The sequence below is a fragment of the Pomacea canaliculata genome, linkage group LG1 (assembly GCF_003073045.1).
Source record: "Pomacea canaliculata isolate SZHN2017 linkage group LG1, ASM307304v1, whole genome shotgun sequence".
Taxonomy (NCBI): domain Eukaryota; kingdom Metazoa; phylum Mollusca; class Gastropoda; order Architaenioglossa; family Ampullariidae; genus Pomacea; species Pomacea canaliculata.
The window spans coordinates 14,941,885-14,962,184 of NC_037590.1; the positions used below are offsets into that span (position 1 = coordinate 14,941,885).

Below are 20,300 nucleotides of genomic sequence, written 5' to 3' on the forward strand. Positions count from 1 at the left end.
CAGCCTCGGCCGGCGGTGGTGTCTGTTTCTCTACGCCGTGGCGTCGGGGCTGGCGTTGATGTCCGTGGTGGTGCTGCACTTTACAGGTAACCTGGCCCAGATGCCCAGCATGCTCACTGGCATGGCCGTCTTCGGCAAGATAGGCGTCACCGCCTCGCTCTGCCTCGTCTTCGTCATTGCCGTGGAGATGTACCCTACAGTCGTCAGGTAGATTAGATAGTTTCGGGAGAAGAGGAGAAGTGGGAGGTGGGAAAGCCCTCGTCTTGGTGGTGGGTTGGGGGAAATCGGGAGGTATATTACAAAACTTGCATCTTCCATCACGCGTTGTTTTTTCATCAGTGCGTTTGTAGTCATCATCCATGTCCATATCAGAAGAGAGATAGAAAGACAAAGGTGAAATGTTAAAAAAAGGACGACGACGATAATAAAATGAAATGATGTAGTCATGCAGTATGAGCAAGAAAACTAGAATATACAACATCTTTCATACTCTTCTACTAGTTTGTTACATCCAGCACCACTCTGAAGTTCGATGAAAGAAATCGGTACAAGATACAAAATATTCCTCATAAAGCACCTCAGCGTGTGTCTATGGGAGCAAACTTCTCACAATACCAGGGATCTGGGGCCTGAGGCACAAGACCTCCCTGTATGCGCCAGCTGGAGGTTTAACCCTAAGTAGTCAGTCTGGATACTTATATTGTATGAAGCAGGTGGTGTTCTAACTGGCAGGAGATGAACTTTATAAATCATATATTATTAGAAGTAGCTAAATTGTTTTCTATGCATGGTGATGTATCTTAAAACTGAAGAAAAGAAAGGGAAATAGTCACCAAGATTTTAGGAAATAGTAGTAAACTAGTTTTATTCAGTCAGACAAAAATACACCCCCACTAAACCTTAAGCCAAACAGCTGGCATCTAGGGAAGTGTTGTGCATCTGACCTCTACTATCCCATCGTATATTTCTTCATCATTATTTCCTTTTTCTAAGAGTACCTTTTTAATTAAACGTAATTTAAAAAGTAAATTAAACAATATTAATTATCTAAGAGAAATTTTTGAAATTTCTTTTTTGTTTGTCATTCCATTTACGAAATAAAAATAATCCTAGTGAAACGTGGTATTAGAATCCAGTAATCATTATTTGGAGCTTCTATTTTCACGAATCAGCGACCTGGGCATGCATATGATGATGGAGATGAGACTTCTAATTAACGTGTACCAGCTGCTCAGCAGCTGCATGTGTAGAAATTGAAATCAAATATACTCTTTTTTTATTATTTCCCCCGGGTAGTCTGTTGTAGATTATTAATTTCTCCTCGTTGTGAAGCATTGACCACCTGGGTTGAGTGTCGCCACTAATCACAGTTTTATGTTCTCGGTTGCAGGTGTATGGGCGTCGGTGTATGTGCTGTGGCGGTTACAGGCGGCTCTTTACTTGCTGAAACGTTTGTTTTTCTTGTGAGTGTTTGTCAGAACAATCATTTGAGTCACCTGTATTATTTGATAGTGTAGATGAAAGCTTTGTTGGAAAGGCCTGCAAGGGTTGGCTTTTGTGAGCGGCGACAAAGTGAAGGTTGTTATAGGAAGCACTTGTTGATTGCTAGGAATTCTCGTGTTCCAGATAAACAACTTAAAACATCCGAAGATTAACAGAAAGCCTAAAAATAGAGCCAAAAGTAAAGAAACCTACAGAAAAGATAGTTTGAGTAATTAATTCTTTATGAAGACATTGCACGCTTAGTTTAATTTTAGCTTTACACATACGCACGAGCAATGATTTTTCTCCTGGAGAAACCTCAGAACTCCCCAACTTCAAAGCTCTCAAATCTGTCAAAGCTCTAAGATTTCTTCTTTCCTTTCGAAAGGGTAGTAGCCCATTCCATCTCTCTAATGTATAGAAGAAAGAGAACAAAGCACATAAAATTCTCCGAATTTATTTGAAAGCTCATTTAACTGAGATGAAAACTTATTTTTAGATAACTCCTTGCACTTTCAAAAAAAAAATAAATAAATAAAAATAAAATAAAAACCACACAATCACTGTTAGCGAAAAATGTAGGAGTGCGTGGGAGTGAGTGATTCCCGCGAATTTTTGCCTTCCCTTCCAGATTATCATCTGCATTTTAACCAGCGGCTGACACTTGTTTCATGATGCTTTTGACTGCCAGTCTGTGGGTTCTGAAGTACCCGGTTGTTTGCAGATAATGCAGAATGTTGTATGCACCTTTATAATGTGTGTCTGCGTGCGTGTGTGTGTTCTGTAAAGCGCTGTGAACCATTATGGAAGCTCGCTTTATAAACAATCGTCATTAATACTATTATTTACTGAGGGTCTACTTTTCACACAGTCAGAGACATCTTTTACCTAAAATGTCGATGGCGTCCTTTGCTGCAGGAGGCCTACCACTATACCGTGCCTTTCGTCGTGTTTGGCGCCATGATGGCGAGTGTAGGTTTCGCAGGACTCCTGTTTCCAGAAACACTATATCGCCCTCTGCCAAACATCCTGCCCTGCCGGCACCGGACCATCCCTTTGCAGGAGGGCGTACGACTCGTCACCAATCCCTGGGACGTCCTCTGACCTCAAGCTCAACATCGAACTCGTGAACGTTCCCCTTGCTGGAGGTCTCTTGCGCTACCTGTAGGGATATTAGGAGAGATGGAACAGAATGTGTGTGTGTGTGTTCGTTCTTCATCCTGTGACTAAGCAGTCATCGTCATCAGGACTTCTCTTACAGACAATTCAACAACGACGTTGCTGAAGATGAATTGCCGCTCTTTGTAGTATGTTGACCATTTGACTAATTTCCTAATTAAAGCATACAGGTTGGCGACTTTTTAAACCACAAGATCTTTCAACAAAGCCATTCTGATACTCACCTGCAAGTTTTTATCACTTCTAAACTGTTTTTTTTTTTTCACTGTGTAAATCCAGTCACACCACCAGACTTAACAGTAGCGTTGAAGCACTTCTTCTTATATATCCGTTAGTAATCTGCTGAAAGAGTTTACATTTAAGGCGCTAGGGGAAGACTGACGGTTACCGTCATGCAGGAAGAATCAGGAACAGATGAACGTCTTGCCTTCTTTTGCCCTCCCCCACCTCCAAAAATGGTATAAAGGGTCTTATAGCAAATCAAGGATGCCAGAATATAAATGGCTGCTCTTTTTGTGGTGGTTCATCATGAGATGTCAAAAGTTTTTCCGTCATGTCGAAAATATTCTAGGTATAATGCTTTCAAATAGCGACTTAACAATCCCACATTTTCTTTTCTTGCTACCTTTATATATACATATATGAGCCTACATTTCTAAGTTTTTTGTCACCTTAAAAGATTGCACATTCTAGCTCGACATGAATATGGGCGTTCTAGTTTTCAAGTTCTTTTAAATCTGCACTATATCTTGTATGTCACCTATCTTGTATTGCTCTTTTCCTTGTCGGTCATCCATCATTCCTGTGTCATGTTTCAAAGCCATAGTGTGTTCTTTTGGGGGATTCTATTTTTTGTTTTGCTCTTTGTCTGCTGCTCTTTCCACAAAATATTGATGCTGCTGTGTTAATTTCTAATACTACAGTATAACAAAAATTTGGAAAATACATGACAAAATATTTCAAGATAATATTTCTGGAGCTCTTCCTTACACACATCAACAGAGCTTCAATAGTTGTGATTGAAGTCAATTAACTAGTTCATCTGCTCTTCTGTCTCTGCAGATTTATGGCACTTCCTTTTCATTGTTTGTTCCCCGATTCCTCTTTGTGACATGTTTCTGTCTTTTATTACTTATTTGCTTAGTTGTTTCTCCCTCCGTCGTCTTTCGTATTCTGTCCATGTCTTCTACTGAGAGCATATGTTCCTCCATGAGCGTGATTATGTGCTATGTAAATCATAGATGATGATGATGATGAGGAGGATTATTATTATAGACTGAGCTTTTACCTATACACCAGCGATTCTCTCGATATCATTTTTGGGGGGATGGGGTGAATCTCTAGCCATTTTTCCTTCATTTAAAACGAATTTGTCAAGAAATGAAGCTGAATAGAAAATGCCAACCAGTCACATAATATTTATCTGAAACCGTAGTGGAATGCTGGTACTTGAAGACATGTCAGCAGTATATATATACTGTATATGTACGAGTTGTGTCTGAAAAGTAACGGCACTGGTGTGACAATTTAACTCCAAACAACAGACTACATGGTTTTCCCTTCGAAGTAATCCCCCATCGGGTCTAATGTATTTTTAGATTTTCTCTGCCATGCTTCAATGCACTGCGGGAAGGATTCACCAGGGATACCCCTTCACGGCCCTCTTGATGGCCTCCACGCCTCAAACGGGTTCCCTTGATGATAGCCTTGAGTTTGGGAAGAAGAAAAGTAACATGGAACAAGATCAGGTGAATAGGGAGCATGGACCTTTATAAATTTTGTTGTGCATAATGTATATTTACATCAGCATCACAAAACTGCTGTATTTCATGTTAATTTTAAGGTTGTTTATAGCGTAAGAGGAAAATGTCAAGATGATCGGGATTTCAAGTATATTCTTTGAACTTCCTTATGCCTCTGTAAACTGGTGAAACCGAAATATGCCTGCAAGTATGCCAGATTTTCCCCTAGATAATGTACCAGCATTGTAGGCCGTTATATTTTTGCTACTGGCCTTCTGATAGTTATAGTCTTCTCACTGTATTTCATCATATTTACCATCCATTGACATCAATGAGGACCACGATGATTAAACAGTCCGTTACTATCATTTTCACAGAAGCGCTTGTGTGAGTGATGTACCAAATCGACGTTTGATAAGATCTTACTCTACATTTGTTAACAAAAGGCATCTGATGATTTTTGTTGTTCATTTCAATTACCAATCTGCACAACACTTTCTATACATTGAACATGCTATTACTATATAAAACCTTACATACTGTTAAAGCAATACAAACTGTCATCTTCCATTGAGCTGCTGCATTGATAACCATGTTTTAAAAACTGTTGAGCTGGTTTAGGCTTTGCAGGTAACCAGTACTCCAGGAAATCCGCTAAGCACAAGGTCGAAATAAGAGATGTGCCATAAAATATTGTCGCATTGACAGAAGACTATGTATTACTAGTTACTTGCATTGTTACTAAATTGTTCATATTATGGCGCTAAATGACGCAAGCATCAGTTTATTAAACTGTCACTCAGAACTCCAGCCAGTGTAATCATTTACCCATCTGTTGAGTACAAGAAAATGCCTGAGAGTGGACTGGTGTAAAATATGTGTTCTGCAGGTCCATTTATAGTAATGGTGTTTTGCGAACACAAATGCTGTGAGCTGTGCATGTCAAGTAAATAGTTTTGAGACATTCTTTGTCTCATTTGATGGAAACCTGATCCTCAACGAAAACAAAATTGATATTCAGATCCTTACATGCACAAGCCAAACTTCAATGTATCTTTTTATTTAAAATTAAAAACAGTTGCAGAATGTACTGTTAGTAGTTTCATCAAGTAAATTTACAGGCAACAAGTCTTTAACTTTGTAACCTTAAATCCAGTTTTACTTTGACATTTTGATAGAATTTATAACAGAAAATAATTTTGTTACCATTATAATAGTCACTGTGCGAAATAATATTTTTGGATAAAATTTACTTAATGTTTAGAGAACAAAATGGCTATAGAAGGTTACTTTCTAGTTTTTCTAATTTATGCTGAAATAAGAAGAGAGTTACTGTATTAAGTCTGAAAGTCTACAATTAAATTCACCTATTCCTGACGTAAGTTCTTTATTTTAGCACCAAAAGGATAGCCAATGTGCCAACAATAAATATAACCTTGTATTGTGCTCTTGAGAGATATGAGCTGATTGAAAGGAAGTTTGCCTTTAACTCCAGTTAAGTTGTATTTAACAGACACAGTAGTCAATAAATCCACAGCCCCCAACATGGAAAACAAAACACATCTGCTACTGATTTTGATAAGTGGCATATATAACAACAGAACAAGTGACATCTGAAAGTCAATTGGTTAGCACTACACAAAATTGTCAACTTTTTATAAATAATATGCTAAATAAAATGTGGAAAAGATCCCAAAAACCCACAGGTCATACTATACGACATATCTTCCAAAGGGAATGTAAATCCATCTGGAAGAAATGGGGCTGCATGTACAACTGTCTTCCTAGACACAACTTTTGGTTTTACTAATAATGGTTCAAGTCTGCCAAGGCGCTGCTCCAAAGACTAAACTTTTGAAATGACAATTAATGTCAAATTTTTCTATACTTTCTCCATAAAAGAATGCCAGTTTACTATTGTTGCTGAAAAATGGGTTAAAAGGTAAGTGAGAATAAAACACAATTTGTACAAAATACATTAAGGAGATAATAAGATAGACTGCCAAGGTAAAAAAACTATAATAATATATAATAATTTAAATGCAAGATTTATACAGCACACACTCACGCTCATAAGAAGCATGCTCTTAGCACTTGAGACAAGAACGAGACATGGACAGCATACAAACGACATAAGAATAAACAACAGTGGTGATGACTAACAATTATAGGCTCTTATACCTTGCATATATGCAGTCCACGAAACCTTTTAAATTCTCACTTACGATTTACAGCTTTTAAAATACATTTATCATAGACTGAGAATTAATTTACTTAAAAAAATACAAACCTTGGATGATCAAAAGAGTGACAGTGCTTAGAGTCCTCAACTGAAAACAGATGTAGGCAGCTAAGCTCCTTCAAATTTCGTACTCGCCAATGTTTGTTTTCGTTTACACGATAACGAAAGAACAACCTTGTTTTGCGCATGTGCAAGCAATTGATTTCCGTTTCGTCTGCTTTTTTCCATGATTGTAAAATCTCACGAACTAACGTCCATGATGAAGACAAAAGCCGCAAGGGGAGAGAGAGAGAGCCTCAGAAATTAAAACAGAGCTTGGAGAATCTAGCTGGTTCTATAATTCTGCTTTCTGAGTGGCACACATGCAGATATTATGATATGCGACTGTGTGGCGACCATGATGTATTTGGCTTGTGCGCCTGTCAACATATGAGAGTTCTCAGATACAAACAAAATAGTTCGCTCAGATTATATGGATTACATAGATAATATGATTGTATAATCAACGATAATTGTCAACGTGGTGAAAGAAATAGGTCCGCATCAAAACAACTATACATTAGGAAGATATTTTTTGTGATTTATAATTATAAGTGAACATGTATTACATAGCTGTCCGTGAATTCGTAGAGCATGGGTGTTTCGGCTCTCTTCTTACTTTAAAGCTGTATTTAGTATTAATAGAATAATCATTCTTTTCGATCTATGATCTTGCGTTTGAGGCTAAACAAAGATATTTTTATAAACAGATGCTTATGCTCTCCCCTGGCCCGAGAAAGAAAACACGAAAATGACAACATCCGGTTGAGTTACACATGGTTACTTCATGTCAGCAAAGTCAATAAACGTTTCATGATACTGGACACACGTTGTAGAGTCAACATTGCCGCGTGCATGTCTGTGTTCCGTAGTCTACAGCTTAACCAGAGTGAGTTTATGCGACTTCTCTACATTGATAAAATAATACAATAGGGCTTTGTGTAGTTTAGTTAAATTAGTTTTACTTCTCACATTGATTATTGCGTCGAAATAGTATATCGTGGTTATCACTTTAGTGCTATAGACCTAGCAGAAATACTTTCCCCTCCGCAATCCCTTGCCAAGATGAACGAAACTTTGATTTTCAGGATGTAGCAGATAATGATTCAGCAGCGACTGAGAAAATAGATATATAAGGAAATTTTATATTTAAAGGGATCTCTCGGCACCTTGTGACTGATGTAAAGAGGCTCAATCGTCTTTTGCTGAGTATGAAAAAACAGGAACGGCCATACCTTCGCCATATAAAGTACCGTGAAAAAGTTGGAGGCAAACTTCCAGTTCCCTCTGTCATTGATGTTCATGTTGTGGGCAGTGGGGCAAGGGGTGCCCCACGGTCCTTACTGCTGACAACAAATCATAGCAAGTATGTAAATTATTAGCTATTATATTAAATGTATTGCAATGTATTTAATTTATCAGAAACAAGTAGATAGTTCACTAAATTGTAGTGGATGTTTACATCCAAGATACTCTAGTCTATTATGATCTTCCGGATTCTTGAAAAAAAAAAAGTTTGACATTTTGTCTTTTTGTTTTTTGGATTTTTTTTTTTTGGGGGGGGGAGGAGGACTGGGGGGGGGTACATAAACTCTTCTTTTTATGAGATATAAAGATCAAAAACTTTGGAATTTCTACAGTACTTTTTTGTTGTTAAAAACAGGTACCTTTTCAATTGCGGTGAAGGAACTCAAAGAATTGCATCAGAATTTAGGTAAGTATTACTATTAGGTTTACTTATATTTCTGAATCCTAAATCAGCTGAGCAAGATACTCCAATGTTCAGATGTGTCACAATTATCTTTCTTGTAGCTTACCAGTTAGAACTGAATATTTTATAAAGGAAGAAGATTGATTTGCAATAAAATGCATTACACTTCTACAAATACACAAAGGAATTGACTACTGATTTTTGATGTGGTTATAATGATAAATGTAAAGCTATGCATATTATTTCTGGCTGTGTCTTAAAAGAATAATAATTTTCTGCAGGATGCGACTTTCTAAACTAGAGAACATTTTCATTACACATAAGAGCTGGGATAACATAGGAGGTCTTCTAGGTAAGTAGATGTTAATTGATTGCTCTTGGAAATTGAAGATGCATTTAGTGGGCTTTTATACATTTGTTTTGTAGTAATTCTTGATTTCCAGTCAGTAATATGTTCAGTATTCTCTGTGAGAATATCGATAGTGATACTAAAATAACACTTATTATATTAGTAACCTCAGATTATCATAATTATCATCATTATCATTTCTGTAATCTAGCTTTCCAGAAAACAATATAAGCAGTAAGTCTACTTAAGTTCTTATGACACATCTGCATATTATTGAATATAATAATTTTACATAATTAAAAAAATGTCCCTATTAAAATAACGTCCTAAATTTTTGCCATCTTTTGCTTCTATTTTACAGTGCTATCTTAATATTAATGAATAAGATAATGGCATATTTTTTTCCTTTCTCATTTTCCATTTTTTACATTCATATTTTTGTTCTCTTCTTGTGTTATTGTTTGAAGGTATGGGCCTGACCCTACAGGTCATGAAAGTCCCACGACTCCTTATCCATGGCCCCCCTGGTGTGGTATGTATTAAACTGTGGAAATAATATTTTGTGTTTGTGTGTTTTTGATCATGGAATTGCTCTATGATCATATTTCTTTATTCAGCACTCTTACAATGCTTGCCTATTATACGGTATCTTCTGCCATCATTAAATGCCTAGTAATGAGAGCATTTTAACACTGAACAGTCAGACTATTACGAAGCTTCCACAATATCATCTTTTTCTTCAGAAACTTAAGTGTATTATAAGGGCTGTCTGTTGTTGTTATGTGCTTATGGCTGCTTGGTGTTGATATGTGTGATTATAGTCTTTCTGGTCCTGGTCTGTGCAGGTATAATTAATTAATAACATTTTTTTTTTAGTGGACAACCTGGATAGTTTTATTTTTAAATCGTCAAAGCAGGACAATGCTTAACTCTGTATAAGACATGACATTTACATTCAATCATGTTAAAACCTGAACAAAATATGTTTCAGGAAAGTGTCATCATGATGGCTAAAGGCTTTGCAGAGTCTCCAAATATAGTTCTTGGTAATTATTTAGCATTCTACTAGAGACATCTTGCTTAATGATTTTAAAAATTGATTTGCGACTACATGATTGCTTTTATTATTAGAGACGGTGTGTGTGCGGTATGACAGATTTTGTTTTTTCCTATATATGTATACACACATAAGCATGCACACATACACATAATACTGCTAGGGCTTCTGCTAAGGCTAAATTCTTTGGGGTCCCAGGGACCCCTTCTTCAGATTTTTAAGGGGTCCCTGTTCTTCGCCCAAATTTGAAGAGGACACCATTGACGAAAATTGAAGGGTTTCTCCGAACTTTTAATGCGTACCGTACGCAATTTTTTGCGTAAGCAGAAGCCCTGACTGCAATCATAATATGTTATGATATTTTGTACTTAAATACTAAAAACTGTTATCAGTTTTGATTTTGTTCTCTGCCATTGTATTATTTAATAAACAATGCATTAATATTTGCTGATAAAGTTTACAGCAAAGTATTGAATATAAATGCTAAATATATTTTGCAGAGAAGAAAGAGCTAGATAACGGAACATTTACAGATACTTCACTTCAGATTGACTATGTTCCTTTTTATAAGAAGGGCTTCAATCCTGAAAAAAGATGTCTTAATCAAGATGAAAAAGCTGTTGAAGATTCACAAGGTAGTATTTGTCATAACCGGCTTGCATGCACAGAGTTAGAGAGTTCTAAATCTGTTTATTGTATAGGCATTCTTTGAGGACAAAGTTGATGGAATGTGCCTCCAAACATGATCATAAATCATTTGTCTTAAATCTTGTAAATTGAAAGTTTAGAGAACTTAATAAATTAATTTACTGATAATTCTGATGACATAACCAGATGACATATCTTTTCCTTTTCAGTTAAGAAAAAACAGAAACTTGTTTCAGAAGAAAATGCTGTTGCTGTTGCATACATTTGTAAGGTGAGTTTTATCTTTTCTACCCTTATTTGATGACTGATAGATGATGTTGAAGCTTAAGAGCATTGAGCATATGTAAAAGGTGAAGCAAAAATCAGAACAAATGAAAACTTTATCTTGGCACGATTACAATGTTTTCCCAAGCAGTTTGAAAATTTCATCATGCTTTTTTGTAAGCTTGGCAGTTATTGCAGAGCATAGTTTAGGATGTCAGATTAGGTGTAAAATTTGTTCAGTATTATGTTTATTTAATCAGAGAGTGAAGAAGTGAGTGGTTTTTAGTCTTTTTCATTAAATAAATGATTTACTTTTTTTACCATTGCAAACAATGTGAATAACTTATTTTTCTCTCCCAGCCTTTCCCGACACAAAGAAAAATAATTTTGGAGAAATGTGTTGATCTAGGAGTTGAAGTGTGAGTAACTTCTATTTCCAGATTCTTTTGATTTTGAGGGCAGTTTCTTTTCAAATGTTCAAGACTTTAAATCCTTCTGTTACCCACCTTATGTGTAAGCCAAAGGGATGTGTTTTCAATGCCTTCACTTAAAATATAATTGCACTTCTCAGTATTCAGCAACCATAGTAACTTTACGGGGACTATTTTGCTATCAATTGTTTTCTTTAAAAGCTGCATCAACCATCCTATTGCATATTTTGTTATCTTTGAAAGTAGAAAATTTGTGTAGTTCAATGGTAGAGATAGCCATAAACAGCCAATGAAAGTATCAAAGCAAGTAATGCTTGAATTTTATGTCTCTTTCTAATGTTGAGTTATTTTTGTATATTCCATTGAATTTGATACATTGTGAAGCATTATCAAAACTTCATATGGTCTGATTACTAGCATGCAACTTGTTATGTGGGAATGATAACAAATTAAGGGAAGAAACTGCAGTCCCATCCATTAATGTGTTATGCATTTTCTCCTTCTATTAGCTAAACAAAGCATGCAATCAACTGTGTTTACTTCCAGTGTATACTTTTATGGTGTGAAACGAATGTGTAAAGTTTTATGATTTTTTTAGCCCTTTTTGTCATATATTTAGTGATTTCAATCTGATCTATTAAAAAAATATCACCTAAAATAAAATGTTTTATATGTTTATAAAAGCTGCTTTTTTTAACGTTTAAGCTGTAGAGACACATCTGATTTTTAAATACAACAAACTTTTAATTGAAATTTATATAAAACTTCATATTAAAGTAGCAGCGCTGTGTGACTCAATGAGGTTGAAAGGAATTAAAATGAGTTACTGGATTTACATGTCGATGTTAAACCAAAGCAGACAAAAATCTTCTATCCTTTAGTCAATTCCTTGTGAAATACAGGTGTGGATATGCTGAAAGAGCCAAGTAGTTTGCTTTATATATGATAGGACTGAGAGAGTGAAAATATGATAGTGAGATGAAAAGATATCTTGGTTGCTCACTAATAATGAGGTTGGCAAGGTCTAAACTTATTTTGTATGCTTTTTGTGTGTCTTTGAAATATGGAATTTTATTTTATCTTCATGTGTCTTCCCCCCTCCCAAAAAACCCAATAACAAACAAACAGGGGACCCTTATTTGCCAAGCTGAAGAATGGAGAGAGCGTGACGCTACAAAATGGCAGTGTTGTGAGTGAAGTTTTATTTTCCACCCTCTTCCTTTACTTTATTCACAAATATCAGAAATAAGCAAAAATCAATTGGTCTACCATCATTCTATTCTGAAGTGTACTTTTTGTGAATCCAAAAGAAATGAGGTTCAGTGGAAGTTTAAAAAAGTCTTTACACATTGGATGATACAGTCATCCTCTGATAGTCTTTACTTACACATTGGGTGATACAGACTGCCACCTCTTGATAGTCTGGTCTTACTGCAAGCTGTAGATTGAAATAGCCACGCAATGAAATAAATGAACATTACTCATGGTAATATTTTGCCTTTAATAGGCATAAGCCTCTGCACTTAAGCACTTTACCTTTGAATTGCTGTCCATCACCAATTTTATTCAGAAAGGATAGTTGTAATACGAAATTTCTAAACTTTCTCTCAGAGCTGCTCTTTGATTGGTGTAATGGAGATAGCTGGATTTGGAAATCTTTGGCCACCATAATTATTAATTTTCTTCAAGTTTCATGTCTATAACATTTGTGTTAAAAAAATGACTTTCACACATACCTACTACATGTCTAAGGTGTAGTTAATATGTTTGTGCACAGTTTACTAACTGGGTTTTGATTCTCAAAATATGAAGCGAGTAATATCTCTTTCTAAAGGATACAAAAACATTAAACCACTTTGATATGCACATGTGATTTTGTACTCTTGGCCTGAAGTTCTATTAAGATGATACTCATTTTTTTCCTTTCAAAGGTCCATCCAGACCAGGTTCTGAGTGATCCTGAGACACCTTCTCCAATTCTCAGTGAGTGAATATATTCTTTGATTGAATGACTTAGTTTGACATGAGAAATACAAGCCTATCCCCTAGCACCAAAACATAAAGTTAAAAGTATAATTATTTCAGGGGAAATGCTTGTATGTTAGATATAGAGTCTAAAAGATCTTGATCTTCTAACATGTGTATGTGTACTAATGTGTGTGTGAATAAATATTTTTTCACAGTTGTCGAGTGTCCCAGTGAAGACTACCTTGATTCCATGCTAGCCAGCCCTCAGCTAGAAACTCACCAGAATTGCAGTGATACTGATTTAAATAAACCAGCACTTATTGTCCATATGACCCCACTACAAGTGTACAAGAGAGAGGAGTACCAATCATGGATGAAGAAGTAAAAGTTTTCTTATATAATCACATTTCTCAGTATATTTTATCAGGCTGAAATTTTATTCATAATCTGTAGTTTTAAATGACAAGATTTTTAGTGTGGTCGAACATATATATGAAACATTAAATTTGTATTTACTTATGTCTTCTATGGAAATAGTTATTTATAGTGTCTGAAATCTTGTATTATATGCATATTTTTTTAATATTGGCAGATTTGGTCCAAATGTGCATCATCTTGTTCTGAATGAGCTAACATCAGAAATAATGCTGGAAGGGGTGTATCGTTACCAGACTCAGTTAAATCTTGTGCACTCTACCATTTTTCCTACTCTGGCACATCATCCACATAGCTCCCAATCTGAACAAGTACAAAGCAATGATATGCCTGCAGAGACAGGAGCTGGGTGTGAGACTACATCAGTTGTGATGGGCTGCACTAACCTTCGTTATCAGTACAGACCCAAGAAAGAGTTTGTTTGGTGGGTTGCCAGATAGATTGAAATTGATGGGGATTTGTATTGCTTTGCTGCTGTTATTGTTTTCTGCCTGAAATCAAGAGGCAACAAAAACATTTAGAACACACAAAGAATTTTGTTTAATTTCATTTCTTAAGTTTTCATTATCTTTTAAAAGATTTTTATTGTGTTAACTTTGCTGTAGTAGTGTCATTGATAAAAATGCAAACATTTACTTTTTCTGTACTTATTTCTGTAGGGATCAGTGTATTCGGCTGGACCCGGAAGCGTACATAGCAGAGGCTTTAGCACAGACAGATGTGAAAGAGGTGCTTGATGATCTTCAACAAGAGTTAAAAGCAATGCATAGTAGCATTCAACAAGCAAAGAGTAATAGTCACAGGGCAGGAATGTACCCACGCTTTGTGTTTCTTGGTACAGGTTCCTCTGTTCCAAGCAAGGGACGAAATGTCAGTGGCCTTGTAGTGCACCTGAGGTAAATGTGGAAAAATTTCTGGTTGACATGCTAGTACTAATGACATACTATTGTCACATTAATATATAATATGTAAGTTCTTTTCTTAAAATTAAATGCCATTTGCTTTATAAAATACTAGGGGCAGCCAAAGGAAACTTAGAGACTGGGCTAATATTTGTCTAGCTTCAGTGACGTTTCATTTGTTTGACTGATATGGTTGCAAAATTTTCATGGCTTTCCAGGACTTTTTTTGCTTGGCTGCAGTTTAGTTTTTTTCCTGTATTTCCTTTAGTGATGACGCTACGGTGATTCTTGACTGTGGTGAAGGTACTTCAGGCCAGCTTTACCGCCATTATGGGAATGAAGCAGGACATGTGCTTAGGACCCTGAAAGCAGTCTTTGTTTCTCACCTACATGCTGATCATCATATGGTGAGAAACATAAATATAATTTTTCAAGGCCTTGGAAATTTGTTACAAATGGTTACACTTTCCTCAAGAAGTGGCAGATATAAAATGCTTAGACCTTCCTAATTGGTGACACATGCCATGCTCAAGAGACTCATTTTACATCACTTATTAAAGGAGAGAAAGGATCAAAATGAAGAAACGCAAGTATCATGAAATTAAATGTGACCAGCCACAACGAAATGAGTCTTTACTCTCACAGAGTATTTTTGTAGTGATTATGGTCAGTTTTGTGTACTTAAACTTTTCTTTAAAAATGGATTCCTTGGTTATTAAACTAACAGGAAAATACACTGTTATGTTGTAATAAAAGTTAGAAATCGTCTTAAAATACATTTTAATTGAGGTACCCCACTGTGTATGTCCTGATTTCTGCAGGAAAAGACGAAATTCGAACATTGTTTCAGCACTATTCAGTACTAGTCAAAACCCCATTGTATAATAATTTATACCCTGCCAGAAAGCCCAGAGTCTGTATTTTAAATATCTTTAATGACTGATTCAAATATTAACCATCTGGCATTGGAAAGTCGATCTTTGTCATCTTCTGCCTGAGCATATTGTGTTTGGGGTTTTGAAGTTTCACAGTCCTCAGGTTCAAACATGTAAGGTTTGATACTCTAGTTATTTGTGTGCAGGAGCAAGCATTTTACACTTTGCTACTAGAGCATGATAAAAATGAAGATCCTCTGATGAATCTTCTGGCCATTATATGTTCACAGAGACACAGCCTGAATGGCACCACCTTTTACATCGCTAGTTATTTGTGTGCAGGAGCAAGATTTTGCAGCTACTTCATATTTACATTTCAGGGTCTTTTCAGCCTTCTTCGAGATAGACAGGCAGCCTTGGATGCTTCAAAGCAGGAAATGACTCCCACCCTGCTGTTGGCCCCAATTCAACTTGCTCGTTGGCTTCGGTTTTACGATGAGCATGTAGAACCTATAAAATCATTATTCAGGTCAGCTAACAGAGGAGCTGTTGATTACAAAAATAAAGAAAGTATCTTCTTTAGAAACCTTCAGAATGCTGAAAGCCATAGATTGCTGCTAATAATTTGTCAGATGATTGCAGTCAAGAATCTTTTTTGTGGAACTAGAAGGCAGTGTTAAGAGCTTATAAGCTTCCTGTCTGCTTTTTATCTTTTTAGATATTTCAGCTGTTATCACACTTTGTCTTCAGGCATATTCCCCTGCAATATGTGCTGTCACACATGCTTGAACTGCCAGTGAATGCAAACATGTATGCAGATATCTTGAAGGAACTGTCATTGTCAGAGGTAGATGAACTATCTTTTGTTACCGTAATGTCACGTGTATAATTTTAAAAACGTTTACCATTTGAGAGGAAAGAAGCTGAGTATTTTCCCCTCTTTTAATAGCTGACAACAGTGCTAGAAAGTAAATGTGATTGTTTGCAGAAATACCTTTTACCAGTGAAGTTAAGGATAGTTGACAGCTTGGTTCAATTTGAGCTGAGCTAGACATGGAACATTTAAATTGGCTTTCTACTGGCTAATGAATATGCTTAAAACTTGTTTCAGTTTGTGCCAGTTGAAGTTGAACATTGTCCTAATGCTTTTGGTCTCTCAATGGTGCACAAAGATGGATGGAAACTTGTTTTCTCAGGGGACACAATTCCTTGTGAACGGCTTGTAAATGCAGGTAACAGCGGAACTTCTATTATTTATCCTTATTTTTATTTGTCTCAGAAATAAGCATAAGGATGTATATGATTAATTTTGGAAATATATTCTGTACATCAGTTATAAAGAATGTAGCTAGTGGTACACATATTTTTTTGCTGAATGTGTAAGGAGATATCTGAATTCAGTTTAGCACAGTTTATTGTAACAGATACAGAGGTTTGACACCTGTGAATAATGTATTTGGTGCAGGAAAAGACTGTGATATTTTGGTGCATGAAGCCACACATGAAGATAATTTAGAAGAAGAGGCTCACCAGAAAAGGCACAGGTGTGTAAAAGCTCATGGTTTTTCAAAGAATTTTACCTTCTGATAGACTTTTCAAGCCTTGCCAAATGGCAGGTCTGATAAATTTGGTTTTCTTCATTACAGTTCATGATGCATTCATGATGAGGACAGCAGAAGTAAGTCTGCTAAAGAACGTGCTAATCTTGTTTCAGTGTTGCTTCCATTCTTATAGCAATTACTTTTGCTGGAAAGCAGTATGCTAAACAAAGCATACAAAAGAATCATAACCAACAATTTTAGATTTGTTTGTTTGTGTTTAATGCCGTGCCAGCAACTAGGGCTATATCATGGCCGAAAATTTTAGATATAATATTCTTTCTACCAGGTTTTTTTTTAAAGTTTTTATTTCAGGTAAAGATCGACAGATGAGTTGTTAGTGTAAATTGGTGATGGTCTTCATTTGCGCATTATATGTGTGGACAGATTTTGAATAAGGTCAGTTTGACTTGTTAATTATGATCATTGGTTGAAGCTTTGGAGTTGGGGCATAGGATATTTTGGAGTTAAGGCATAGAATATTTTGTCAGGATTGGTTTTTCTTTATTTTGTTGTCTTTTATTTCAGTACCACTTCCCAGGCAATCGACATTGGGCAGCGAATGGGGGCTAAGTTCATTCTGCTAAATCACTTCAGTCAACGTTATGCAAAGATCCCTGTCTTCAATGATTTGCAGTCTACAAATGTTGGCATTGCTTTTGATAATATGAGTGTGAGCATCACAGTTTTCTCTGTCAAATTTTCATTGTAGTTTTCAATACTTAAGACTTGTTAGGGCAGAATAGATGAACATCGCCATTTAGATTATAAGCTCAAAAATGTCGTCATACTTTCAATACAACTATCAAATCAAATGCTTGTAATTATGAAAGTTTTCTATTCTATTGAACATATTATGTGATCACAGCAGGCTTGTGCTGTATGAGATTTTATATAATGCACAGTGGACACCGTAAAAACATAGAATGGAATTTTCGGCAAATTGAAAGTGACAACAAAACTGAGATCCGTTTTTTGGGGCTAAAACCTCTCTCCTCCGGACTGTCTAGAATCTTGCTGCTACATATGGCGCTTCATTATCTCTTCCATGCAGTTTGTAAGCTCATCTTCCCTGAGCTTCATGGAATCAGTCATATCTGACCCTTCCTGTCAGTTTCTGTCACCAAAAGCTCATATCTGCTTTTGTGTTCTGTGTGGATTACTGCAACATTCTACGTATCCATTTTCCTAACCACCTACTGGACACTCTTCAGTGGGCTCAGAATTAATACTGCTCATATTGTCTTCCAAAGATTAAAAAATAACAAAACAGACCATGCTACTCCCCTTCTCTATGTGCTCCACTGGCTCCCAGTCCAAGCTTACATAGATTACAAGATCGCCTGTTTGAGATACAGATGTTTTACCTGAGTCGGTCTCTCCTTAGTCTGCTTGTTTTCCCCACCTCACTTGCCACACATTTTGATAGAAAAGCGGCAGACACTCCTTTTTCTGCTTAGGCCCCATTATGGAATTCTCATCCCTTTTTCTTTGAACTGTGTCTACATTCAAACCTTCAAATCCAGACTTAAAACCCATCTCTTGAAAAAAAATATTGCATAATCAAAAGTGCAGTTTTGCCCACATCTCAATTCTTTATCCATATAGTTGGTCTTGTTTTTTCATGGTGTCATAAATTTTCTGACATTTATGTATCGTGCATGGTTAACTGTCTGTTTGTAGTCTTTCATGTGCATCAAATGAGGAAATTTGCTTTACAAGTTCAATTGATATTATTAAGAAGGTTTTCATGATATACCTGCTGAAGACTATTTTATTTAGTTTTGTGATATTGGCATTTTTATTTTATTGTGAGTTTACCAAATCCTGGGCTGATTAAGATAATATACTTTTTCAAAAATATTTTTGTTTGCTTCTTGCTGGTTATCTTTCACATGCCTATTGTTTTCAGGTGAGCATGTGTGAGCTTCCTCTCCTACCTCTGTTCATCCCTGCACTGAAAGCCCTGTTTGCAGAGGAACATGCTGATCTGGAAGCCATTTCCATTAAACGGAATAGAAGGAAAGAACTTCAGGAAAAGTTATCTGCCCAAATAAGATCTTGATTGGAATTTAAGTTGTGGAGATGTAAGATGAAACTAAACACATTTTATATTAAGCTGGTTTATGAGAAGGAATTTTCATCCAGTCTTCATGCAAGCTATCTTCTGACAGACTGAAAAATGGAACTACAGTGAATGTGGTTTTGAAACCATAATACTCTTATTGCTATATTAGCAAAGAAAATGTGTTGCCCTTTTTTGTATAGACAAACTAGTAGTAAAATGATTTAGATTCCTCTGGTTTATGTCTGTTTTGGAGAATTGCATAGTTTTCTTTTAAGAAAAGAAAACAATTGCAGCATGACATTTTATAATTATCTCAAGGTGTGTTACATAAATCTCATGTGATTGTAATGTACTATATCATGATTTTCAACTGTTGTAAGAGCTTGTTGAAAAATGAAAAAGCACAGTTGTGTTAGGTTTGTGATCGGTTAAGCTAGCAGAGGAAGCAGAAAAGACTGGCTTAAAGGTCAACAGAAAGAAGACTGAAGTGATAAGAATCATTCAACAACATGCAGGAACTCCCAATCCAACTTCAAGGAGAGAACATTCTGGAAACAAACCGCGTCACGTATCTGGGAGCATAGTCAGCAAGGAAGGTGGAGCATATGATGACATCAAAAGTTGCATCAACATGCCCTGGCATGTTTTCAACAACCTACGCCCCATCTGGAACTTGTGAAGGCAGTGCCTGGAGAGTGACAAATACCATAACAACAAGCTCCAGACCTTTACCCTCAGGGGACGAGGAGAGTTGGGAGACCAAAGCAAACTTGGAAAAGAACAGTAGAAAGTGAGGCAAAGGACGTCGGAACCACATGGGCCCAACTGAAGGGGCTGCCCAAACCGGGTCTGCTGGCGAGGTGATTTCATGGCTCTTTGCTCCTCAAAGGAGCAACAAGGAATAAACTAGGTTTGTGATGGTAAATCAGCAAAGGACCATAATAACTACTTCCTCCTACCTCCACTCCATTTCCCTTGTGTATTTTGTCTTAGTATGGGTACATTGCTGAAATCAAAATTCCCCGTCTTTGCACCTTGACAGGGTTTACAGGTCAGTGAGATTCTTGTAAATAAAGAGTGTGGTGGTGATTCAACCAGCATAGAAATACAGGTGAAAGATGTGGAGAAAGTTTCAACATCACAAAAGGGAGGAAACCAATTGAAAGACTCCCTTGGTTACAAGTACCGCAAAGTTTATTTCCCCTTTGCTAGAAACAACTGTAGCACCTTTAATCCGTTCCACAACCGAATAATTTGTATGTTAAAACTATTTTTCTCCGTCATAAAAAAAAAGGAAATAGGATTAATGG

At 36.3% G+C, this 20,300-nt stretch overlaps 2 protein-coding genes across 5 annotated transcripts in view; both read left to right on the forward strand.

The window, feature by feature from the left end:
• The window catches only part of LOC112572230 (solute carrier family 22 member 4-like), a 32,085-nt gene extending 26,872 nt beyond the window's left edge, over nt 1–5,213 (forward strand). For 2 of the 4 annotated variants that reach the window (XM_025251806.1, XM_025251814.1), the window contains exons 7-9: nt 4–207; nt 1,391–1,463; nt 2,401–5,213. In XM_025251806.1, coding sequence (XP_025107591.1) covers nt 4–207; nt 1,391–1,463; nt 2,401–2,586 — 463 coding nt within the window. In that variant the 3' untranslated portion in view covers nt 2,587–5,213. The remainder of the gene's footprint in view (nt 1–3; nt 208–1,390; nt 1,464–2,400) is intronic. The other 2 variants (XM_025251829.1, XM_025251822.1) reach the window with 2 other exon arrangements.
• A 1,795-nt stretch (nt 5,214–7,008) lies between these two features.
• LOC112573723 (zinc phosphodiesterase ELAC protein 2-like) lies at nt 7,009–19,658 on the forward strand. The gene is made up of 22 exons (XM_025254308.1): nt 7,009–7,058; nt 7,395–7,573; nt 7,840–8,050; nt 8,348–8,398; nt 8,677–8,747; nt 9,212–9,276; nt 9,736–9,790; nt 10,302–10,436; nt 10,659–10,720; nt 11,074–11,132; nt 12,273–12,333; nt 13,076–13,127; nt 13,328–13,493; nt 13,705–13,971; nt 14,207–14,443; nt 14,718–14,856; nt 15,705–15,853; nt 16,075–16,171; nt 16,436–16,556; nt 16,790–16,868; nt 17,451–17,595; nt 18,835–19,658. The coding sequence occupies exons 1-22, from the start codon at nt 7,024–7,026 to the stop codon at nt 18,985–18,987; spliced, it is 2,589 nt and encodes an 862-aa protein (XP_025110093.1). The 5' UTR covers nt 7,009–7,023; the 3' UTR covers nt 18,988–19,658.
• Nucleotides 19,659–20,300: the final 642 nt, after the last annotated feature.